This window comes from Nomia melanderi, chromosome 7 (genome assembly GCF_051020985.1).
Source record: "Nomia melanderi isolate GNS246 chromosome 7, iyNomMela1, whole genome shotgun sequence".
Taxonomy (NCBI): Eukaryota; Metazoa; Arthropoda; class Insecta; order Hymenoptera; family Halictidae; genus Nomia; species Nomia melanderi.
Window position 1 is genome coordinate 12,870,451 of NC_135005.1, and position 26,221 is coordinate 12,896,671.

General features: G+C 45.0%; 1 protein-coding gene across 8 annotated transcripts; it reads right to left on the reverse strand.

Annotated features, from left to right (window-relative positions):
* Window positions 1-211: 211 nt before the first annotated feature.
* On the reverse strand, window positions 212-25,965 carry LOC116430498 (casein kinase I-like). 8 transcript variants are annotated; one of them, XM_031984741.2, is made up of 9 exons: window positions 24,893-25,956; window positions 24,181-24,291; window positions 22,988-23,136; window positions 21,814-22,010; window positions 21,343-21,545; window positions 20,980-21,241; window positions 19,420-19,574; window positions 15,334-15,427; window positions 212-11,452 (listed from the first exon to the last, which is right to left on the reverse strand). In XM_031984741.2, the coding sequence occupies exons 1-9, from the start codon at window positions 24,966-24,968 to the stop codon at window positions 11,386-11,388; spliced, it is 1,314 nt and encodes a 437-aa protein (XP_031840601.1). In that variant the 5' UTR covers window positions 24,969-25,956; the 3' UTR covers window positions 212-11,385. The 8 variants fall into 8 exon arrangements, with proteins under 8 accessions (XP_031840601.1, XP_031840602.1, XP_031840603.1 ...); XM_031984742.2 differs by having other exon boundaries at window positions 212-2,841; window positions 24,893-25,955; XM_031984743.2 differs by having other exon boundaries at window positions 212-11,973; window positions 24,893-25,955.
* Between the last annotated feature and the right edge of the window lie 256 nt (window positions 25,966-26,221).

Here is a 26,221-nt window from a genome sequence, read left to right on the forward strand (position 1 = left end):
TGAGTTTCTGCCATAGGAAGAAGGGAAATACGGAACGGAATTTACTAGAATTATTAAGGATAAAGTAGTTGCATCGATCATAATCAAGAAATAATTCGTAGGGCAAGGGTGCACTATTAAATTACTTAGTTTATACCAACAAGTGAGTTTCTGCCATAGGAAGAAGGGAAATACGGAACGGAATCCGATGGATCGAGTGAAACGCAGCCAGTTCGTTTATCTCGTTTAATTTAAAAAATGCTTCGTTTCTTCTTTTTATTATTCAACTAGAACTTAGCGGGCGGACGGCGGGGAACGCCGCGGCACGCTCGCGGCCGTCGAAGAAGAAACTCGTATTTCCGAAAATATTTTACCATGACGACCGGTCGCCGCGCTCGCTCCCCGCCGGCCGCCGCCATTACCGATCTAAAACAAACGTTCGTTTTCCGGCTCCTAAATCGGTATTATTTACCCCTACGGTAAACGTAAAAAGTGGCGGAGAAAAACGCGAAATCAGACTGCCTTCACGAAAGACAATTTTGCTTGTTCTCTTTTTTCCCATTTTCTTTCCCATTTTTTTTTCCCTTGAACACCGTCGGACCTTGCCGTTGACTCGATTCACGCCCGGCGATTCTTAATCGGGAACCTTGCGAGTTGCCAGGTTGATTTTGCTCGTTCGTACGTGATCATTGTAATCTATCCTACGCGATCGACGGTTCACACCGAACACGAATAATATCGACACGCGGACTTGACGCGATTTTCAGTTCGAAACGAGGAGTCACATTTATGTTACTTTAGTAAAAAATAAACGGTTGCGACAAGAAATACTAATATCACCGGATCGATCTCGTATCGCGAGAAAATCCGAGACTCCACGGGGTTCAAAGGTTCACGGTGAACACTTTCGTTGAACTCTGTGACTTCGCGTGACCGTGACACTGCAGATACGAGCATGTGAAACCATCTATTTCTTACTATTCATTTCACGACCGGGGAATCGAATGTTCGACGATGCGTTCCGGATTAAAAATCGCTTCGCGTGATCACGACGATACAGTTAATATCAGTAGCATCGCTGTATTGGTCTTAACCCTGCTACGTTCTTGCATTCCATTCATTCGTTCAACGTCCCTTTCGCGTTGAAAATCCGAGAAAATGATGTTCAATATACGCGTTCCTTCGAAATGTACATTCGCACCGAGGACCGTAGCAGAGTTAAATATGGCTGACCGTTTCTGTCCCCTCTCGTCCGAAGAATCCGAGTTCTTCTCCGCGACGAGCCTCGTAAATTTGATCTCGAGTCAACGCGCAGATTAAAAGTATCGCAACAAGAAAGACGAACGAAAGAAAATGCCAAGGGACAAATAAGCTCGGCGTTCACACGGCTCGATGCCTCGCGGTCGACAGCGTTCGCGCAATATACGGCTACACACCGAGAACGAAGAAGCGAAACGTACAACGACGAACCGTACAATTGCACTTCAAGTTAGGAGTTTAACGAACTCACATCAAGAATGACAAGACAATGCAAGCTTTTTAGTTCTCACCTTAATTGCGCCGATCGGCCGATCGGTCGATCCACCGGGAACGGAGGAAAGCGCGAGCCGCCAACGACAACGGAGGGAAGCTTTCTGTGTCCGATGGATCGACGACCCGATCGTGAACGACAGATTAAATAGCTGCGAATTTACACGTTATTCTTTTTCATCCTTTGTCGCCCTTTATCGCCTCACCTCTCGATCGACAGCCACGGATCACGGTTGGACGAAACGCGGTCCGATCGGAGCGTTAACGAGGTTCGCGTGGGAATTATTCTCTACGAGAAGTGTAACGATTTCGGTAAGCATGAAACGTAATCGGTTCGATTGCAAGTTTGTACAATCGATCGCGAATTCAGTGTGTACAGAATAAATTACAGGAATAAAGTAAATCGTAATTGAATCAACATTTTCACTGTAGTCGGCGAACGTCCGATGGATCGCATCTCGTCCAACGCGGATCAATTGATTCTCGACGATCCGTTCGCTCCTGCCATCAACGGAGATTCTCAATTGTTCCGAATAAAACAAAGAAATGAGGGTTCAACGCGTCTCCGTGCCACTTGAGAGCAATGGATTCAGTTTCTCCTTTACACAGGGTGGTAATGAGGACTCGACGGCGTACAGGACTCACTAAACCGAACGGGACACCTAAATATACACAACGAAGTCCGTATCCGCGGAGACACAGATTTTCCGAATGCTTCCTAACGTTCAATTCCGCGCCCTCCGATTTTCAAAAATAATTCAACGTCCCCTATAAATAACGAACCGCGCGCTTCGTCAATTCGGTGAGTACTTACGCGTCCCCGGAGCGGGCAACAATTCGTTAACACTTTATCTACCGAAAGCCTCACGACAAGGCTCCTTAATCGCTCTACTATATCAAAGAGGAGCTTCATTATCGTCTGTACAGAATAATCTTGAACAAGGAAATCATTCGATCAGAAACGAGATTCACCGATTCACAACCGCTATTGCCATTCAATTACGAGAACATCCTCAGCGGTTGATCGCCGATCTTCTCGCGGATCGCTAAACGACCACCGGTAGATAAGGCGTTAAGTAACGGCACGCGTGCGCGATCGTCTCGATAAATTTCGAAGATCTCGCGGCGCAAGGAGCGGAACCTGGAAGTGTCCGGGGAAGCCGAGAAGAATCAAGCTCCCCCGTCGTCGGTCCACCCTGAATCCCTTCTGCTCGGACACACGGAAAAAACACAGGAGGAGAGAAATCACTTACGGATGCGATCGAGATCCATGGATAGCTAGGGGGTAGCGTCGATCGATTCGACTGTCAGCCGTTCGTGCTTTTCATCAACCTACAAAGAAAGGAAAACGTGAATAACAGGAGGCAGGGGGTGAACGCACGCGCGGCGCGAGGAAGCTCGAGGCTGGCTTGGCTGATGGCGAGAGGTGGTGGTCGTGCGATGACAAAAGAGAAACGAAAATTATCGGCGTCGGCTGGGGCTGGGGCGGGGGGGTTGCGAAAACGAAAGCCACGAATATCATGTTTTCCTCCGCGGTTCCTCTCAACACGCTACCACACGCACGCTAGCAAGCACACTCGCACACCTCTCTTCTCACTTTCTTCTTCCTCCTCCTTTTTTACAGTCGCTGGACGAGACACGGGGGACTCGTGAAATTGTTTCCAGACGCACAATTTTCAGAATTTCAAGGGAGGATTCTTTCACGCTAGAACTACTGGACGGGTCAAACCGAGCTGTTTCGGAAGTTCCTTTCGCGGGTGTTTAACACGTCGAACGCCGCGCGATTTAGAGCAAAATACACGAAATGATGAAGATATAATATTAAATCGTTCGATTGAATCGCGTTATCATTATCGCTCGTCTTGCTCAATGTCGTATTAGACAGCATTGTTTATAATATACAAATGTTTCCAAATAATCGTTTAATTGAACAGCAATTCGATTTGATTGGGAGTTACCGGTGACCATGGCATTCAACGTGTTAAATCATGTCGATTTAAGAGAAATAATGTGTACTCGTACGGATAGAAGAATAAGAGACCCTTCGAATCTCGGGAAATTGCTCCGATTCGGTTAAGAAATTTGAAGTAGGTCACTTGAATTGCTCGGTAGTTCTAGCGTTGAAATAATACGGTTTCGAGAGTGATCCCGAGTGGTGAGAAACGCGTCGAATGGAATTCGGTTGTTGCTGGTTCCCTTTTCCGGGGTTCATCGTCGTTTCGTCGAAGGGTCTGCGGTTTAAACCGCCGAACGTCCGCGATTCCAATTTCACCAGGCCCCAGCGAGCTCTCCAGCAAAGTATATGTTTCCCAGAAGCGAGAGAATATATCTATCGACGCGACAACCGGCGAGTCGCGGCGGAAAATGAAACGGGAACGAGTCGGCGACACCTGAAAACGATTTTCCTCGGTCTCCCGAACGCTCGTATGGTACAGAAAGACAGGTTTTTCGCGCGCCACCTCGGATTTCCTTCGTTTCTCATCGCTTATTCCCTACCTAAACGGTCTCCAGTGATTTACACGCAGACACGCGGAGAATCGAACGGACCACACGCGCACACTCGCTCTCGCGCAAACGAAGAGATCACCTCTCGCACGCTCTCGGCTTATCGTTCATAGTAATCCATTTCTCGTTTGTCTCGTTCCGTCGCTATTTCTCTATCGTCGTCTTCTACACGTCCGTCCGAATGGATCATAATGATCGCACGTATGTACATATACAAACCGGTCTCATCGACGCAGTCGCTCGATTAGCAATAGTTACAGTACAATGAATCGCGCGAATCGTCCGTCTCGATGCGGGAACGTCGACGAGGATAACTCGACGAGACGATTCCTCGCTGCTCGGGTCCGCAGACCAGTATCTCATTTCTTTTTTTTTCTTGTCGTTTAACATCGTTCTCTCTCTCTCTCTCTCTCTCTCTTTCTCTTTCTCTCACTCTCTTTCTATGTGTATTTGTGTATGCGTTCACGTGTGTTTCTGTCGTCGATTGCCAAATGGTTTCCGTTTCGTTCACGGTCCTCGCTTCCCGCGGTTCGAGAGAAGTCACTCGCACGGAACAAGCTTTCCCCCGGAAGGAGGAAGCTTCTCTAGGCCGAGCGGAATCAAGCACGCGCGATCGCTTTCCGTTTTTTCCGTGGATCGGCTGTGGGGTCGGCGTGGAGGATCGATTCGACGACGAACCGCGTCCTCGCGATCGTGGATCTCGCGTTCTTAGCCTGCCGGAGCGAAGTGGATGGTTTCCGCGATGGAGCTCGCGCGAAGAGAGAAATGGAAGGGAAACGAACGCGAGAGGAAAGGAACTGGCGAGAGAAGAACGTAGAAAGGTAATAGATGCGTGATACGTGAATGTACAAAATGAAAAGGATATTACAGATACATTGTCGACTATCTACAAGTCAAAATTACACTGGACTATGAAAAACCATTCGCTTGCTCTACCTAATCCCCTAAGAAGACCTCTAACACATAGTAGACTCTGTATTGGGATATAAAGATATGGAATCTTCAATACGTTGCATCTTTCATTTTTGTTCTTCGTTGCACTCAATCGATAACAGAGGTAGTACTGTCATTACAGCTACTCATAATCATCGTAGGTGAACAATTACCCTTGCTATCGTGTAATTTTCAGTTGTAGATAGTCAACCAACTTCTTATCTCGGTATAATACACGAATAAAACGAAACTGCGTGAACAGAGACAACAAAGAATCTCGAGCAGAGGAACGGGAGCACGGACTCCTCGCTGAAACCATCGACTCAGCGTTTCAGAGCTCCATTTAAACGAAAAAAGAAAGGAGAGATAGAAAAAAAAACCGAAACGGAGGAACCTGCGAGTCCTCCCTTTACACACAAGCATCGATCTTCTCGGGAATGACACCTGTCTCGCGCGGATTTCGCGAACGTGACGATCCAGGGGACGGAAGCGGCGGGTCGGAAACAACGACGAGTTTCCGTGTGCCTTTCAGTCGTGACGGTAAACGCAAGGACATTCGCTCGCGCTGGCAGTGTTCGTTTCCTCCGTGTTGAAAGCTCGAAATGTTATGTGCATCTACGTCGCTTCGATCCGATCGATCGAGCCAAAACGATCGGCTGCGTACCGATTACTTCGCTGGTTCGTCTGATTCTTACCGGTCCGATTGAATTGTTAACAACCGATCCTCGCGGCGGCCGGCGAACAGAAATTCGAATAATCGCGGAATGAAATTCTGTTTCGTGTTCGAGCACAGAGGACGAGAAACGGAAGGAGGCAAGAACGGTAACGAAGAACGCGATCTAAGCATGGCGACACACGTGTCGGACCCGCCGCTTCCGGTCTTTCCAATCGGTCGAGACCACCGTCCGAATAATCCCGAGGAGATCGTTGCACGATCAATTCGCCTCCCTATACGAGTTTTACAACATAGTAAATAGTGTAATTAGCGGTAGCAGCAGCGGTAGTAATTGGTAGTAGTAGTAGTTGGTAGTAGTTAATAGTTAATAGTTAATGGTAATAGTAATAATAGTAGCGGTAGTAGTGTACCCTATGAAAACAAAAGAAAAATACATAGAAAAACACGTGTCGATATAATATATATATATATATAATGTATATATATATAATTTTTTTTCCTTTATGTGTATATATACATGCACACACATGGTGCATCACGTTCTATGCTTTTGTGCGTGTGTACATGTGTATATAGACGTATCGTTTCTTATCACGTCTTTTTTGCTTTTCATCTCTTTTTCCGTTTCCTTTTTTTTTTGTTTGTTCGTTTGTTTGTCGTATGCAACGCGTCCACGGTTATTTTACACATAAATTCGGCGGGAAAGTGGAGGAGAGTGGGAACGAATCGAAACGGGAAGTGACGAGGAATGGAAAATGTAGCAGCGAACGGATGGAAGTAAATGCATGGCGGGAACGATTGGAGTTGTCTTCTCTTCCGGTCATGTATCAATCGGTTCATCGGTCCAGTCGATCGTTATTCGAATTATCCTTTCGGAAAATCACTTCTCTCGTCGAAATGATCGTGCGACGTTGATTGAAATCTGATTTCTCTTTCTTCGAATTGTCTCTCGGACTTTCGCAACTTTTCCTCGACACACTGACTACCATAACGGTGGATGTTATTCGAATTCTTTTGCATCGCCGTGAAGTTAGCCACGGTTTGCTGTCCCGCGCGTTAACTGAAATAAATTGGTATAGTAAAAAAATGAAATTACGAAGCAGATCGGAGGAAATAAAGATAGGGTGGTAGATTCTTGTCACTCGACAGTCAATGTGCGTCGACTCGCGCAGTCAAGAGAACTCGAGGACTCAAAGCAAACGCTCACGTTCCAGACAAACGTGATATCCGGTCGGTTTCTCGACGATGTCAATATCCATCGGAATGGTTGGGTTCACTTCGATGCATTTCAAACGGAAGGAACAGAATTTTGTCGTATGAGTCTTCGTTATTCCCTGAAACTCGGGGCTGAAGATGCATGCAACGGTCGCCGCGTGATTTCCGGTCTCGGTGAGAGCACAACGGAATTCCGAGTGAAATGAAGCAACGTCATGGATTCGTGTGTATAAAAATCAAATGTAGCAAACGTAAAAAATCCTTCATTCGTCGAGGCGATCTTTCCCTCAATCTCAATTCGAAGAGCTTAACTCGAGGTAAGAACTCGCATGGAGATCGATCGTGTACGGTCCACGCCGACTTCTCGAGTTTCAACGAAGAAAAGTATGCTCGAAATCGTCCCCGTAAGCATCGCGTATACTTAATTCCGATTCGCACACGGTATTGATGGTTAATTGCAATAAATACGAGTGAAATGTTTACTTAATCGGATAATTATTTTTTTTCCTTCTGAAAGTAGATACAAAACACTTAAAGCTACCGATATCGTAGACGCTAGTTTTAGAATTTGTTATCATTGCGAACGAAGGCTCATAGAAAAGAATGTATTGCACAGTTCGTGTTTCCTTTTTGCTTCGATTATTGTTGGAACCGGGGACAGCGAGTTCTCTTGTTGCCACGAGTTACAAAATTCAATTCGACGTCTATCGCTCGCTTTTAACGCAAGTCCGAGAGCAATCTCTCACCTCTCTCACTCTCTCTCTCTCTCTCTTTCTCTCTCTCTCGCATTCTTTCACATTCTCTCTCGCTCTCTCTCTCTCTCTCTCTCTTTTTTCTCTCCTCTCCTCCACCCGGAGTCTCCATAGTCTGAGCACACGAAATTACGCACGTACACGAACACGTAAGTCGAGATACAAGCACACGGGACGAAGAGGGACACGCACACAGAACACACTGTGAGAACAGAGTATTAGGAAAGTCCCATTACGACAGGCTCTAGTCCGAATGCTAGTCACCATGATCGTTGACACACACGAATGGGTCTAATTTTTTTTTGTTTTCAAGTAAACTCCTTTAAAAAATATACAAGGGAAAACACTCGATCTTTCCGCCACTTCGTCGGGCGTATCCGATAATTAAATAATATGAGTGAGACGTGCATAGATTTCCTTAAATTCAACTAAACATAATTTCAAATATATCGCCGTATATATATTTATGCCACATATAAAGTAAAGATAATAATAGAAATATAAAAATCTAATTCGTTAATTTCTTATTTATATTAGCTTAGTCGATCGATTAATCGGTACGAGAATTTTTAATGGAACTTATAGATACTTCGGAGGGACTTTCCTAACACGCCAGAGAAGATTAGAGTTTGGTGCTGTTCATTGGCAATCCGTTTTCCCGAGTACGCCTGTCGTTTCTGAATTCCGAGTAGCGTTCAACAGCGTTCAACATTATAATCGATTAAATTACAATACGCATTTCCTTCGTCACTTTTTACAAACAATTACAAACAGAATCAATTCTTCGGAATTACAAAGAATACAAGTCCAATAGCGTTCGTAGGCAACCACCCTGCCTACAGTCACATCTTCGCCGCTCGTTAACATTCAATTCTAATTTACAATTACTTTTAAGTTCGAGCTCATAGAGAATTTTGAACAGAACCAAGTCCCGGCGGTAAAAATGAGAACAGAATTTGGCGCTGTTCGTCGATAGCCATCCTTTCAAAGCTTTAAGCCTCAATTTTACAATCAAGCAACATCGCTTTCGCCGATTAAAAAATCATCCTATACAGGACCATGTCTACATAGTAAAAGAAAAAACACCGATCCGGACTAAGTCCCAACAACGACGAGAAGGCGCAATCCGGTACAATCCGCTGATAACGCGGTGCCGATCGAACCTCTCGATATTTTCCAATTTCACGATCGAATCAGAGCAATGATCATTTCCAACTAGAACTCATTTAGGTTACTGTACGCAAACGATCTCTTCGTCCTGACTCTCTTCGCTCCTGTCATTTCCCTAAACTTCTAAACATTTCCCCTCTATTATAGTCACAGCGTTTCCTTTTCGTTTTCAGGGAACGCCTGCGAACAGAACCGAGCCGTTAACGCGAATCAATAATTGACAGAGTTCAGCGCTGTTCGCAGGTGATCCCAGTTTCCCATTCGGTGCGTCTCGTTGGATCGTTCTCTTCGGTGAAATTACGATCGCCTCGTTCCATGAACAGGACCAAACCCACACGTGATTAAACACCTACAATCTTTCGCCGAGCACGGCTTAATCGTATAAAAATGAGGGGCCGAAGAAGACGCGACAAGTCGAGGAGAGGCGTGCTGATGGAACGGGAAGCCTTAAATCGTGCTAAACGATCGCCCTTCCCCGAGCGAACCGATCAAACGCGGATCGGGTTCACGCGTGGAGAAATGCGAAGGTCGCGCGGTCACGGACTGTACAGTACGCTCGATCGATGTTGGCGCGACTCATGTTTGATGCTTCTCAGGGTGAACAACGACCATTTCGCGAACCGACTGCCGCAAACCACACACTTTTTACATTCGACAAGTACACCCGTTAACGATCTCATTATCCTTGGTAAAATCGACGGGACACCTCTTTGAACATAAGTCATTACAAATGAATGAAATGCTTTTGGAAGAGATCCACAATGAATTCTGTTATTAGGCTGTAACACAAATGCGTTCGGATATGTAATATTTTCTTGCGTTAGTCTGACGAAGCAGTGAAGAAACAGTGCTCGATTCAAATTGACCGTCAGTGACTTCTTGTTCATCACAGTTACGCATTCGCGGTAAGTCACAATTGCATTCTTAGAATTAGACATGTTCATAGATGCGTTCGAATTTATTTATGTTACTATCTAACAAACGGTGTTACGAAATTACAGGACACTTATGTTGGTCTGCAGCGGGAATCGATTCGCCATGAGCTCGTCGAGCTAATCGATTCATAAAAGCGAGCGTTTATCACAACCGAGGGGTCGCTCGCGTTAGTTCTCTTTTACTTGGTATTTAGGGATCATCCGAAGTGTAATCACGATCGCCGATCGTCTCGATACTCGCGCGTTCCCTTCGTGTTACATTTCACAGCTCCGAGCGCTATCGACGTTTCAGACGCTCCGTCCGGTCATCGATTTTCACGATTTTCTCTATGTACAAGTCACGGTTGATCGGGTATGCTACATATTTTACAGTCGATCGATCCCTGGGTCCCCGACACGTTCGCTGGCTCTTCAATTCACTCGTCGACCAGCACGAATCAAACTCCTAAAAAAGAATATTTCCAACCTCGTAAGTTCGCTCGACGTTCCCTCCCGCGGTACACATAATCCTTATCCTCTAAGAACCAGACTTCCCTGAGGAGCCAGATAACAAACTAAACGATTACCAATCAACAACGAACCAAATGATAACCTCCATTTAACCGCTTCACCTGTCCACATACTTCTACGCTAGTACATCGTGGTTTCCGCAGACTATTTTGAAAGAAACATAAGCTGCAAAGATACAGAGTTCTTTTCCGTCAGGCAGGCAAAGGATTAAACCGAACAAATTAGAATACCGTACAACAACGAGGACACAGAATCTACGACTATCGCGGCAGCCAACTACGCGAACGCAGAGGAACCCAGAGTACCCGAAGAGACTTTGATTTGATTGAACCTGCAAGGACAACAAGAGGAAATCCAGCCTCCCCCCGAGGACTCCTCTTTCTTCTATCTCTAAAATCCTTCCGAGGACCACTAGCAAAACTTGGAAAAGATTCGAACGAAAATTTCGATCCTTCCGGTCGGTCCATAGATCACCAAGACCGTACGTGCAAAGGACCATCATCGAAGCCGCGTACTGTACACTCGCGAAAGCGAAGGGATCTCACGGGACGCCGTGCAACCTTCTCCGCCAACCGAACCGACTGCTTTTAGTTCGTTCACTGGCTGGTTCCCAGCCCGGCTAGGCAACAGTTCAGCCTGGGAGGATCAGCGACAATCATAGTTACTAAAAATCGACGTGGACATGGATCGTCCCCACTAAGTCCTCCCCCGTTGTCCTCGGTTTCCGGCGGGCGAGCCGCGATCTATCTTCAATACGGGACGAGATCCTCCAGGTTTCGATCCTCCTCCGTCCAAGATCGATCCGTCCGAGCGTTTCGAACGCCTCCGGCGAGAAGCTTCAGGGTTTCCGTGGACAGCGGGACCGTTCCAGACTATTCTGGATCACTCGGGATCAATTGGAACCGCTCGAGAGCCTCGAGAAGAGCGAACGGAGGGTTCCACGGATCGACAACGGGTTTGATCGTCCGAATCGATCGTCGATTCTCCATTGGGAGACGGTTCACCGTGCGGGGCGCACGAGATCACGTTGGCCAAGTGACACTTGCCCCGTACCGATGACACTGACGATGACGTTACTGCTGAAGACGACGACGCTGATGACGAGCCTGCTATTGCTGCTGCTGCTGCTGCTGCTTCTGCTGCTATGGCTGCTGCTGGAGCTGCTGCTGCGGCTGCTGATTCACTTGTGCTTTATGCCTTGCAGCTTGCCCATCCGGATGGGTGGGGCCATTGCCGTCGCATTGGCGCTTCCAAAACAAAAGACACACAAAACAGCGACATTAGCGTCTTTCGTCCCTCTTCCCAATGAACCCCTTTCTTTCTAGCAAAGAGATTTGGAAAATCGTTCGGAAACTCGCTTCGATCTTTTATACATTGAAATATGTTTCGGATAGATGGAATTTTGTCTATCTTTTTTGTTTGGTTTTTTTTTGTTTCATGGCTGAGATTTTTCTTGGTAAGCTTTTGATGAAGGAATTTTAATTTTTGAGTGTTTGTTTGTTTTGTTTTTTTTTTTTTTGGTTTTTGGTTTCTTGATAATGGTGGATGCTCGAAGGGGGATGATCGATCGGTTGAGGGATCGAAGAGTCACGAAAGCGAGAGGCTCGAGATCGACCGGCCGCCGTCCGAGAGAAGGATCGCTAGGCGAACGTATATCGTCCACGATTTCAGTTTTTCGCCGGCGTCCGCTACCGTGGCACAGGAGATTATTTCGCCCCCTCTTTGCCTACTTTCGTGATTTAGAATTAGTGTGTTGGCTTTCGGTTACCTGAAAAAACAGTCAACGAAAGAACATAAAGCGGGTTTCCGGTGAACTTCGACGCCGGATATCTGTGTCTACGAATTCAGATTGTGAGAGAAGATATCGTGTTGTGTGTGTCTGTCTCTGTCGTCTGCTTGTGTGTACATGTGCGTGTATGCGTGTGTGTCTGGTGTGTTCTTATAAAGAATGTTTGGCTTTCACCGCCCGGAAATGATACAGTTCCAACCGTTTCGAGTTCCCGATGGAAACATCGTCCAAAATGTCGCAATAAAAACGATACGAGTTGCGATCCATCATCAATGCGTCTTTCGATACGCTTCTTCTACGGACAACTGTCCACAAGACGGTGGGAACTGTATTCTCATCCTTGTTCGATTGTTCCCGACAGTGTCGAGGAGATTCGGACAACGGAGTAAATAGAAACGTGCATATCCTGCCCAATGGCTCGGTTTCAAGATCTCCCACCGCGTGTCCGAATTTTCGTCGAAATTCGCGAGAAACTGTTCACCGTACTTGACCATCGTGCGTTTAATTCTTATAAAACAGTAAGGAATCTTCACAAGCCTGCGAGTACTCGCGCTAATCGTCACCCTCGACGATCAGCATACTCCTAAGCACTTATTCCATCAAAATACGAAGTAATTGAGCTCAAGAAATCCCTCCCCTGATCTCTCCGCGGATACGATACTTATAGCCGTATCAACTGCAATAAGATCGCAACAGAAATAGATTCTTACGATAAGAGATCAGCCGGTTAACCGATTAATCGTCTCAATTTTCGTCCAATCGATCGAAGATCGACGCCCGATCCCCATCGGGCCGAACAATTTATTCCCGCCGAGACAGCGGCTCGTGAATCAGTACGAGACTCGTAAACAGTGCTTTTATCGGAAGGTTACGAGACGGCTGACGATAAGGTGCAGCGGCCAGTTACCGAGCGGCGGTATCGTAATCATCCGCTCGGCAGTCTGTCCACCCCCTGCCTCTCGTCACGCTCTTATTCATCGGTCGCGCGGCCGAATATCTTGAAACCGAAACGTGAAAGCGCCTTCGCAACTCGGAACACGGCTGTTCAGATATCCTCCGATCCGATTCCCAGTCATCGGGCATTCCGGCGAGCGTGAACGATTCCGTGATCGAGATCCTCGCGATTCCAACCCCTTTCGAATCCACGTTTCATAGGCAAAAGAACGATTTTCTTCTCGCGAACTGAAAACTTTCGCTGTTTTGTGATTCCGGTGAGTCGAAACAGATGCGTTAGGTTAAATCGTGAATCATTTTTACTTTGGTAATGTCGGCGAGTTTCAACGATTACGTGTAGATCTCGATCACTGGAATACAAGTGATCATGCCCTTTCGATCATCCCCTGTGCAACGTTCCTCACGGGAATCGAGAAACGGTGTCTCGTACCAGCGATCTCGGTGTGACGTACGACCGATATTTTTTTGTTCTACAATTTCGGTAGATTATTTAAGCGATAAAACGTAATCGCTGGTACGCGAAACCCGGAGCTTCTGAGAGTGATTTTCTGTATTCACGCGAGGACGTGGCACAACGTCTTCATCGTTCACCCGGCGCATACGGAATCCATCGCGTTCCCAGTAAGGTGACAATAAAGTGAACAAAATAGATAACGAATGTGTCGATCGGTCAGCGTGAAAGAAGCCAATTTACTTTGTGTCGCAGTCGCTCGCGTTTGTCACGCAAAAAATATACAAACTGGTAATAATCGTGATTGAAGAAAAAATACCATCCCAAGTGCACCCGACAGCAGGCAAATAGATCGGACGTCGCATTTGGAAAGAATATATATTCATGCTTACGTTCGTACGAATGATCTTGATTCGCTTCGGGAAAATACTTTATGTAGCGTGTTTACTGGGTCGCGAGAAAAGTCTTGGAAAAGTTCAAGGAAAACGATTGAATCACGTTTTCACGTGATCGTCAAGTTTCCCGAATATTATACAGAAAAATATAATATGTCGCGCGACTCGTGACTTTCTAAATACGCTGCAGGAACCAAGGATAGCATTGGGTGTCGCAGTGTAATGGGTTCAATTGAATCGGTGATCAACATTCTTTCCAAATGACGACAGTCTCCGTTTCCCCTCTCAACTTCTCCCCGGACCTCTAAACGATCCGGACGAGAACCATGCCACGGTATCAAGACACCAATCCACCAAAAAAGTGTGACCTGGCAAAAAATTAGAGCTGAGTAATAATGCAACTAACACCGACAACCACATCGAGATCTAGTTCGCAAGCAGTACGGAGCCTCTACGGCGGAGTTGGGCGGAATGTAATCTGATTAGACGATGAGAACCGTTATAGAAATGTAATGGATCGCTCTTCGCTGCGTAATAGCCAGGCACGCGTTGGAAATGTGAAAGTTGAAATGAACAGACAGAAACACGCATTCTATCTTTCTAAATACAAAAGAAACGTTATTCCTCCGTTATCAACGCCGAATCATTGAATAATCGCAAGTGAAAACTAAATCGTAACGCAGCGGGTTGATTCGATCGCAAATTACCATCCGCGTTGTCGCCGGTCTACAAACGCAATCGAGATAACTGCTTAAACAGTTAAACAATTACTGGAAAGTAACTTGCGTTCGAATCAACGATCACGCTGCGATCGTCGCCGCCGTCTAATCGGATTACATTTCGCCTAACTTCGCCCTACAGCCGGCTACAAAGAAAAGGCAATCATAGTTGAAGAGAGCCGAATCGCGCGACTAGTTCATTCCCTGGGTCATTTAGCAATCTCCGGTACAGACACACCACCATCGAAATCGCAAATCGTCGCTCGTATCGAACCGATTAACAGTTATCGAAATGGACACACACGATGGAAATTAGACAGAACGAAAGGGACAAGCGATCGATAGAATGAAGACTCGCCGAGTTTCGTTTAGCTACGACAATTCTCGAACGAACTGTTCACGGCTGTATCGTCCGTGAACGGCTTATGACTTACGACCGACAGTGTGCATCGTTTACAGATTATTCGGACAATTGTTTCTGTTTCAAAGGATGAACTGGAGCAAGACACGCTGATAAAAACTGAAACTCTTCGTCGAACGAGATCCTCGGGCGGATCGACGAGGAGGCGAGGCAACTCCGTCCGGACACCCGATCGGATTGAGGACGCGCGATCACGCGAGGCCGCGAATTAGATCCCGCGGGTGCAGAGAGTTTATTGCGGCGCGCGATTTAATTCGCAACATCGAGGAACCGAGACATGTACAACCGGTTATACGAAGCCACGTACACCGAAGACCACACCCTAAATGCTAGGCAGAGCGAGTTATACTTAGGTGCTTTAGCGCGGCGATGATACCGCTGCGTGATATAGCAACTCACTTGGACTTCGGCTGCATCTCGCCTGCGGCTGCAGCTGCATCCCTACGGTGCAGCCTCATGCTGACCCTTCGTTCCGGGCCGGGCACGCCAGTCACTGAAATAGACCAGGAAGAAAATAACAGATTCGCATGATGAAAAGATCGAGGACTCGCGCCTCGGAAATCATTGATATAGGGTAAGTCGCGGTGAGATGGCTCACTTTTTTTCAAACTGTTGCATCAGGAATAGCATTGATAGCTAACAGAAAGAATAACAGAAAGTATAACAGTTATATAGAAGGTATTAGTATCTAGTAAACATGATTGAGAATATGGATACTCGACGGTTTAAATGAGATCGAGCCATCTCGCTTGGAATTACCCTATCGAACGATCAAATGAATTCGGTGAACAATATCCTTCTCAAAGAATACGAATCCTCTTTATGCATCACTGTTTCATTCGATAAATTCATTTTGGCTACTAAGAGTTTTAAGGGAATCGAAATGTTACGAGAATATTGTTCGCCTAATCTTGAAATGTTGCGACTACGTGTTCAATGATTGAAAATATCGATCTTTCTCGTGACATTTTCGGATTTCGGAGGGTGAGTTTCTATTCTAGCGTAAATTAGTTCAAAAACATCCGCGTAAAGGTCACAGCCGGCTATCGCATTTCTCGATCGGGCGGTCGGAATGAATACAAAGGAGGTAACGAACTCGTTTTTCCCAGTGAACATGGTTAAATGGTCGATCACCCGCGAGGATCGCGTATTCCAGCGATCGAGAAACGGTCTAGCCGAGTCTCTTTTTATTGGATACGAGCGCGGAATCCGAAGAGTTCAGCGGGACGGTCGTTCCCCTGAGAAGAGCCGCGAAACGTGCTCGCAGCGGTGCGGTAGCTCTGGTCAGCGGCAGAATAAAAAATAAGAAACTGGAGAACAGAGCGCTCGTGTTGCAAAAGCGCGCGTCTTGAATGACCACGGTGGTTATGCCGCGAGCTGAAACCACCGCGCGCGACGATCTCACCAGTTTCACGCCGATTCTTGCCGGCGGTGTGCCTGGTCAACGAAGTGGCGTCCACTTTGCTCGTACCTTGGGAATCATCGCGAATTTATTTCACTGTTCTCTTCTTGGGAAAGCAGCAGCTTGGTCTCTTCGAGTTTCAGCAGATATTCTCTAAGAATTTTCTGAACCATTATAAAGAGCAGATTTTTTTAATATCTTCATAAGGAGAAAGTTGAAATTTCACGTAGTAAATCGAAAACCTGATTTTCTGAATCTCGAGGAGACCATGATTAGGCAGCACGGAGGTAACAGACGATCTTCCAAGGTTGGTCGTTTACATGACAAAAAATTCTCTAGCGATTCAACTGGGCAACCTGACGATGATTATAAAAAATAGTATGAAGAAAAGGGGATTCCATGAGCGAGAAGGAATGCGCTTTCGTGAAGACGGATGATGCGACAGAATCGACACAAAAAGAGCAATTGCGACGATCGAACGCAGAGGATTCCCCTGTGCGTAACGAATTTCGTTCCTTCGGGATGGCCCTCTCTCGCGGATGCAAAAAAAACGGTTTTGTTTTTCGATCCGCCGTGCCGTGCTCGAAACTCGTCCCGCGATTTCGGTTTTTCCATTCAAGCCAAGTGAGAGAACAAAAAAGAAATGCAATTTTGACAAGGATAATTCGACAATGTCGTGTGGTGAAATAAATAAAGAAGACCAGTCCTTGAATGGAAAAACGTTTATTTGCTACTTCCTCATCATTACAATCTGTCACTGTCAATGGAAAACAGAATGATTACAACTTTTCGTCAACGAGTCGAGGAGAATCCTCCACATTCTCCCTGCCTTTCGCGAAACGATTCAACGATCAGCGGGAACGTCGACAATGGGCGCTCCGGTTAATTTACAATGTTCAATACAGTTGGTTACAAAAGTGGAGTGAACGTTAAATAAACGATTTGAACCAATAGCTGCACGAACAACAGAAAAGTATATATGCGATGTAAAGAATGATTGAAAAAAACAGTGAACCGACTAAATTTTTCCTCTCTGAACGATTGAAGATCGTTAACTTACACACTCCCTTTTTTTTTCATTTCTTTTTTTCTACGAACGTACCTTCATTTCTCTTTCCAAATGTAATTTTACGATGAACAGAGATCTACTTCAATCTACTCGAAGGTATCTATTTGAAAGACAATTTCAATTGTTCCGTGTAACGAACAATAGCGATCTATTCGTGGAACGCGAGCTCCGAAGCTCGAATGACGATCGTATGAATGACGAATGAGAATCGTACGTTCTCTGAATGTATATATCGTATAAAAATATCAGAACTATTTGAAAAAATACAAGGAACTCTGCTGGTTTTTAGGCAATTTTTATCAGTCGTTTGGCCAGCGTCGTAGACGTCGTGAACATAGACGTTTGGATATTCTGGAATTTCGTTTATCGGGATGAGATTTTCAGCCGCCATATATTCCCCTAAGACTAATAAATCATATCAAAAATTATAAATCGTAGAAAAAGAGTATCACTTGATCGAATAAGACGAGATTCATAATACTAAAGATTCACTCGAGATCATAGGTTCAAGTACCTACAGTGTATGCGTTACGTATAAAAATCTCTCTTCTCACCAGAGAAGGAGAAGAGCAATTGGTTCCATTGGTTATTTGGCGACGTAATTGGACTCTATAACGTCCATGATCTATTCCACCGTATGCGCAACAGAGAGAAGAAACAAAAAGGATAAGAAAAAAATTAAGACCGAAATCCCGACCAGACCTGTTCAAGCATAACATAGGATAGCAGGACCCGCCGGACAAAGATCGCTCGATGGTGACGGACAACATTCCCTGTGAACAACATTAACAGCAAGTACAGACCAACATGTCCAGGAGGCATTCTGACAGAGTATGAATAACCTGTCGCGGCTTGTATTGGAACACAATTTCACTGGTGGTCATTACGGTGCTTAAGCAATCTAACTCGTCCAGCTTTAGCAAGCTCCGCGCGCAGAGGCTGACCACACGACTGGTGGTGAGGTTCTCTCCCGATTTCTTCTCGGTATCCTCGGTGTTCTTTTTTAGCGGATTCTCCTCCCCGTCCTTCTTTTTTAGAAGCGCACTGTCCTCCGGCTTGGCGATAGTTTGGCTCGGGATCATCACGATCGGCTGTACCGCCGAACCATTCTGAACGTAAAACTCGTTCTTCTGGCACTTCCGTAAAAAATACTCGCACTTCTCCTGCGAGCTCTGTGGTCTCTCGTATTTATGTCGTAGCCGGAACTTTCGTTGCTCGCGTAAAAAATTCCAGCTTCGTCGTACGCGCTGCAACAAGTTCGATCGTTTCTTGGGTGGCGGCTTCTTCGCGAACGTGTCCGTCGATTTCTCGGATTTCTGCGAGTAATCTAGGCTACACTGTTTGCTGTGGCAAAAGTATAAATCGTATATACCGTCCAACCAGGAGCGGGCCGAGTAGCTTCTCTCCAACGATTTCAGACTTCTGTGGGAGTTCCTCTGCTTTTCCTCCTTGCTACCGGGTGAATGGTTGCTCTTGGTCTCTCTGTCTGCGTACTCCATCGTCCCTGAATTGCGGCGACTGTCCGCGATGCGCTGAGAATTTCTATTAACGTCTGCACTGATGTTGTCCAACTTGTCCTCCCTCTTCTCGAGCCTGTTCCCGGGAAGTGGTCCACCGTCGAACGTCACCACCTCGCGATCTGCCTCCTTGGTCGGTACGTACCGGGGAAAAAAATGGGGATTCGGCTCGCGCGATTGATCGATCGATTGATAACAATCGCGGGACGCGGTTGTATTCGGTTCCGCGGCACGGTTTGGTGGCACGGTTGGCTCCCGATGTTCTAGGGACAAGTCCGATATACCTAGGGACCCGACGCCCGGGGTCGCCCTGACCAGGGACGATTTGAACGTGGTGAACTGACAAGGGTTCGAGCGTTGCTGCGCGAGTTCGCTACCGCCTGGCTGCGAGTGACTAACCACGAGTTGCGTTTTTCGATCAGCGGTACCCTCCGGTTGTTGCTGCTGCTGCTGCTGCTGACCGCTAACCGATAATTTTTGGTCGAACTGGGCTTTACCTTGCAGGTCAATCTTCTCCTGATTGTCCTGATCGCGGAGCGCGTCCATCGCCTCACGTTTCGGCCGCAAGCTTCTCAGGTTCGAGGGTGTACCCACGGTCGGACCCACCACCGTCGTCACCGACGCGTTCGCTAGACACTGCCGTGTGTAGGGCCTGGAACGAATGCGTTGATTAGACGATTAATAGCTGGAACTGATGGCGTTTATGAAACCTGATTAACTGACTTTCCGGATGCAAATTGTTACATTAATATTGTTTTATGTGAATTGCGCTAAATAATAAAGGTTTTGGATTAATGTTAAAAGTGGTTTTATATTTATAGGAATTCGCATTATAAGGATAACACGTATCCCGAGCTAATACGAGAAGATATAGATTAGAGTTATCAAGGAATTTCCTTATGAATGAGAAGATATATTTTTTAATTTAAAGTTTTATCAGAATCTGTAGGCTAAGTATTCGTTAGATGGATTAGAAGATAATGTTCTTAAACAGCTTGGACAGATTAAAGAGTTATTTTGTTCTTGACCTACTCTTACGAGCTTATACGACTAATGTCATTTAAGAAACCGATTCTCCGAGTATCCGTAGTAGTGTATAATGTCTTTCAAATGCATCATGTTGTTACTGAACTGGTAATTGTATGAAAATTCAATTAATTCACATAAATGGTACTTCATTGTATTTTATTTGCACATATTTACATATCAGAATGCAATATCACTTACAAATGAATTAATGTTTGATAAAGTTTTCGTTACAATGTCCGCAGAATTCGTCAGCCCTAGTAACAACATGACTCACCGAGGGGCATTGCGTTAATCCTTTGCACTTCACGGTGAAGTTAACCGAAAAGAAAATACCACACGGTACCAGATTCATTTGACAAAATAAAATCGATTGAGAACAGTTCTACCATTATTCCCACCACAAAGGAAAAGTGCAAAGGGTTAAACCTTCCAGTCGTTATAATAGTACGGTTGCACCTCTATACAGGGTGTTTAGATAAATACGTTACAGAACAGAGAAAACAAAAGTCACAGAGAAAGGATTTCTTGTATTTGATTATTTCTGTTGTTGAACGCGTATATTTCCCGATTCATTGACCCAGCCGCCGAGAATAGAACTTGCTGGGTAATGAAATGACCATGCTATTTATACACATGAAAGGACGGTGGGCATGGTGGCGGAGACACGCGAGAGATCGCTAAACATGTTCACGTCTGATTTCGTATGCGGGGTGTCTGCGCGGAGGTCCTGCTTAACAAGTTGAGTGCCGCGCTAAATTCACGCGATTTTCCATTCACGCCGCGTGGGCCACCGATGGTACACGTTACTGCATTTATTATACGTTCGTAAGATATGTCTCGTAATTCTCCTAAGACTACAAAAACAATGATTAACAAGAAAGAGAAGATAATGTACAATACACACTATTAAAATGGAAACATGTACTTCCGTTAAAACAACAGAGGATTAAGGAGCAGAATAATCAACGTGGCGCAACGGTGGCCCACACGGTACTCAACGTGTTAACTCGGATCGGTCGAACACCAACCTTGATCGATGTTCCTGATCATTATTGGTCCCGGAGGGCAGCGCGGTGTTCGTCTGTTGTGAATGCATCGGTGCCTGTTGCGCTGACGGCAACGTCGGTTGCCTCACGTTTCCAAACTTCAACATGTTCCAATCAAACACATAGTCATAGGTGAATCCCTGCCCGTGGAACAACGTCCGGAACAGTTGTCGGAGATACGAGTAATCTGGCCTCTCCTCGAAACGCAAACCTCGACAGTACCTCAGATACGACGCGAACTCTACTGCAATATAACGAAAATGGGATTTCAGTGTCAAGATCAAAGGTCAAGGGTCAAGGTCATCGAAACTGCCTTCACCATGAAACGTGGAAACTGGTGCTTACCAGGATAACCCTTGCACAGTTCTTCGACAGGTGTGGACATCTTTTTTTCTGAGATACGTTCGTACTTTTGTCTCTTAGTAGCCGCTTTTAAACCTTGCCAGGGTAAACTACCCCTGTTGAAGTACATCAGAACGTATCCTAGAGATTCAAGGTCGTCTCGCCGTGATTGCTCAATTCCCAAATGTGTGTTGATGCTCGCGTATCTGTTGACGGATAAAACACAATCATTTCACTACCTTCTATGTAGGGTACACATCTTAGCTGTTGTTCACAATTATTCTCTGCATTCATAATGGATACAAATGTTTTTTGAGCGGAGACAGGAGATTCCAAGGAGTTTCACAGATGGATGAAATGACACCTTAAAATCTCCAATGCACCTTCACCCAAAGACTTTATATCCTTTATAAAATGTAAACATACTGAGAAGCGTATTCTAACAATATAGCTAAAATTTATTGGTCAACAAACCTGGCTGTTCCCGTTAGATTCTTGTTCTCTCGGTAGGGTATGTGTTTGTGAGTACGACCATCGCGATATTTCTTAGCCAGCCCGAAATCTATAATGTACACGAGATTTCCTTTCTTGCCTAATCCCATCAAGAAATTATCTGGCTTAATGTCTCGATGGATGAAATTACGACTGTGAATGTAGTCCGTTCTAGATATCTGTAGACAAAGAACACAAGAGTCAATGCAACATTTTACAGACAGTTGTTAGCCAGTATATTTTTATAAGATCGTGAATTCTAGTATTTCATGCACATGTTTATTACTTCTTAGTAAGACACATTATTGCTAAGAATAATGATAATTTATTTAGTGTTTTGTGAATATGTTCACTTGAGATTAATTATTGTTACACTTTCCGTACACTGCACTGGACTGATGAAGTTCATTAAACTGTAAACATTGTTAACTGAGGATTAAGAAAAAAATAGCCAATGTAAAAAAAACGTTTCAAATGTACTGCTTGTTTTTTTTTTGCAAGTTTGTTCCACATTTAGACCAATACAGAAGTAGCTGTTTGCTGAATGCATTTTTCTTAAAACCAGAGTTTTACACAATATTTCCAACTTCTCTTCAAAACACTGTTTTTGTTGAGACCATCAAGTCTTATTATCAGCCAATGACTGTGTTAGCTGATAAGAATGTTACCCATATTGTAATTTATTTCACCAACGGAGAGCAGGAAAGGAAAACTTGCACATAATCACAATGTGAACTTTGAACAGCATAATACATTGCACTTACAACAGCACCATAAATACATAGAATCAAAGATCCAATTTAAGAGCAGATGGCACTGCGTACATAATCCTTATCTCTTGTTAAAGAATGAGCTAATGCAGTTGTTTGAAAATACGTAATAAGAAACCATGAATTACAAACAATGGAACTTTTTATTACAATCAAGTAAATCATAATGAAAACATAATAAAATTAAGAAATACCTATCATTTCATTCTAAAACATGCATTTTAAAACCATTTGGTATAAAATCTGGGTAGAAAGGTGTAAGTGCAAGAATCTTAATACAAGCAGTATTAAGATCGCAATAAAGATTGGCTTTTTAGTTACGTGTTATGATGATAATAATGATAAGAACAGTTAACATATTTACTTCAGTATAAACCATTATTTACCAACTGATCGGCGAGAAGCAACACTGTTTTTAAAGAAAATCTTCTTGAACAGAAATTAAACAGATCTTCCAGAGATGGACCAAGTAGTTCCATTACCATTACATTATAGTCACCTTCTGAGCCACACCATTTTATGGTAGGTATTCCAACTGAAATGTTACAATAAAATACTTGATCATAATGTAAAATTAAAATCATTTATCAATAATTATAAATACTACAACATAAAATAAAGACTAAAATTTTATTGATTACTAGAAGTAATATATCTATACTTTGCTTGAAAAATTTAATTAAGGGGCATATTAAATTTAAGAGATCATATTAAAATTAAGAATAATTGAACTATCTGTATTCATTAGTCACAAAATATTGTTACAAATGAATGCTTTGGATGACCTTCTTTATAAAGGAACTCTTTGTTACAATAACATTGAATGCACTGCTTTAAATAGATCAAAAATCACTTATTGGAAAAGCCTTACACGAATCGTTGAAAACAACAAGATCTAATATAACCCCCGAATAAATTGATCAGTTGAGTGCAAGTACCATATCTAATACAGCCATAAATGTATTCAGAGCACACAAAAATAAACTGCTGAAAGTTTTCTTTTATTGCTGTTTTAAGAACACCTTCACCACTGAGAAGTGGAAGTAACCGAGTATACGAAAATTTCATTGTTCCACTTTTAAGGAAGTATGTACAAATTTAATTATTTATAATTACATCGCACAATTCATTACCATTGTTTCAATTCGACAACAAGAAACAAATTATATTGAGGAAATGGGGGATGAAGGAGTATCAAAAAGTTAAATTCTCACAGGCATCAAACGTCAACTGGTAAGTCGCCTGTAAACATTTACATAATTACAATGCTAATATCCCAACAGAAATGTATAATCGTTAAAACGGTAAAGTCCATATTACATTGTCACAAAGAGGAACAGAGAACGCGGAAGGGGAAGAAAGGAGTGACATAGGAACAGCGGTGGGGGGCAGCAGAGCGAGGGGGTGGAAGAGAGAGACAGAGAAAGAAGGTTCAGTGGCCAGAGCTCAACCAGCTGTCCAACAAACAAACTGAAAATTCTGACGGTTCTCGTCCGACACGGGCGGTGAGTTTCGAAATAATTCGTCGGACGACCGACATTCCACGGTACACGGTTACACCAGCCGAAATTTTACTCACCACCTCCTTGCATCATCTTGTAGAACTTCGATTCTATGTGTAACTGTGGATGCCGCGTTTTTATGCATTCTAGCTTGATGGCGACTTCCTCGCCGGTGGAGATGTTGGTACCTAAGAAATGACAGAAAAAGGCCAAAAGGCCCGGTCACACACGCGGTTTTCCGAACAAAACAAACCGGAACCAGGAACAGTGTGCGGGGTGTCAAGAGAAGAAGGGGCGGGAAAAATGTAAATAAAAAAAAAAGAACTAGACAACGAGGGAAAAAAGTGGGAAAAGGTGTGCACACGTTTGAAACGGGGGAGTTGACGCATTCATGCGTGTCCATTAGGCAAATATGTGACAAACTAGCGCAAGTAGGTGGACGGACGGTATGTACGTGCGTCTATGTGTACACAGTGATTCCCAAATTTGTTCACAGGAAGCTGTCAAATTCGTTTGACCGTGGTATACGTGAAACGTCGAATTTCCCGTCGAAGTAACGAGAACTACGTCACAGAGGTGCAACGAGGATACAGACGATAAAGGATAAACATATTTAGGTCGCACAACTATTTATACACATAATTGTTATTTAGGTAAGTGCGTGAACGAATATGAGAGTCACTGTATAATACGTGTAGGTGGTAGGGGAAGGAAAGGGGGAAGAGGGGAGGGCACAAGTAAAAGGTAAACGTCGAAAAGGGAAACACAGGCGAACAGATGAGAAGTTACCTAGATAAATATCGCCGAATGAGCCACTCCCGATTTTCCGTCCGAGCCGGTACTTATTACCAACGCGCAGCTCCATCCTCCAGGCTCGCGGACCTTTGCGAAGAAAAGTAGCACGGAGCAAGGAAAGGCGACTTTTAGGTAGCCCCGACTCGAGGAGCGCTCTCGCTCAAGAGGCTCCGTTTGGCGGTACGGTTTTAAACGAGACCTGGCCACCGTGTTACAAACCGGACGGGGCCTCCATGTTTAATCGCGTCGCCGTTCGCGGACCTACGGGCATTTCTTCGTCTTTCTCTCCTCGAAGGAATAGTCGCTGGTGCTGGCGGTGGTGCTGCTGCCACTTCTTCTCGGTGCGATGGCGGCCGCGCTGTTGATGGCGCTGCTATCGTTCTCGTTGTCGCCGTTGTTGTTGACGGCGCTACCTCCGTCGTTACTGCCAGACAGAGATCACCGCGACAGGGAGCACCAGCACCGATCACCAGACGAAGACTGTCGTATCCGAGACGATTGCCCCCCACGGGGGGCGGCTGACCGCTCGTCCTTGTATTTCGCGAGTTTAGTGAGCACGAGAACGCGCCACGACTAACACCACCGGATCTAGCAGAATACCTCGATCCGGGCTTTACAGCGCCAAGTACCCGCCAATGGGAGCGCGAACCGCGTAAGGGCATCTGCCCTTTCGCTACGTTGATCACCAACGGAGACCGAACGGCAGACACCAGTTATGGCCGTCCCACGAACCACACTGATTCGATCCTTCTCACCCCTCTCTCTCTTTCTCTCTCGCTCGCGCGCTCTCTCTCTCTCTCTTTTTCTCTCGCGGTTGCACACCTTCTACCCGCGAACTGGATCCTCTCCCTTAACCCCCCGTTTCGTTCTACCGAGTCACCAACGAGGAATCGAGAAATGAGCGTCCACGCGAATTTATCATGACACTCCGTATCACTTTCGCTCACTTTCTACGACGCCGTTTACTGGACAAGTCCTATTCCCAGTGTCGCACGCTCACCGCCACCCGACCCCCGACGTCGCACGAATGATTGCGACCGCGCACGAATACCCGAACGTGCTCGACACGCCTGAAAAACGTTTGCGTCATCTGGCGAACGTTACTCGAAACTTCCTAGATCGCGGGGAAGTCCCCCTCTCGTCTCGCGAGCGGCACTATTCGTGATTAAAGATTTTCGGGCACCCGCGTTTCGGTATCGTAATTTTTACCGTTTGTAGACGTTCTGGCGTAGGCTACGTTCTTTTGGCGATTAGTCGAATATTTTTGAATTCTAGGAAAACGAAGAACAATTTTCCGTTTATTTGTTATTGGATGAATAGATA

Excerpts from the sequence above, each read along its gene's own strand:
- LOC116430498 (XM_031984736.2), bottom strand. The coding sequence starts at position 24,968 with ATGGAGCTGCGCGTTGGTAATAAGTACCGGCTCGGACGGAAAATCGGG. Across the intron at positions 24,292-24,892 it reads ATTCGGCGATATTTATCTAG|GTACCAACATCTCCACCGGC; the intron begins GTAACTTCTCAT and ends GTCATTTCTTAG. Across the intron at positions 22,011-22,987 it reads TGCTTCTCGCCGATCAGTTG|ATATCTAGAACGGACTACAT; the intron begins GTAAATAATGGT and ends CTTTGTCTACAG.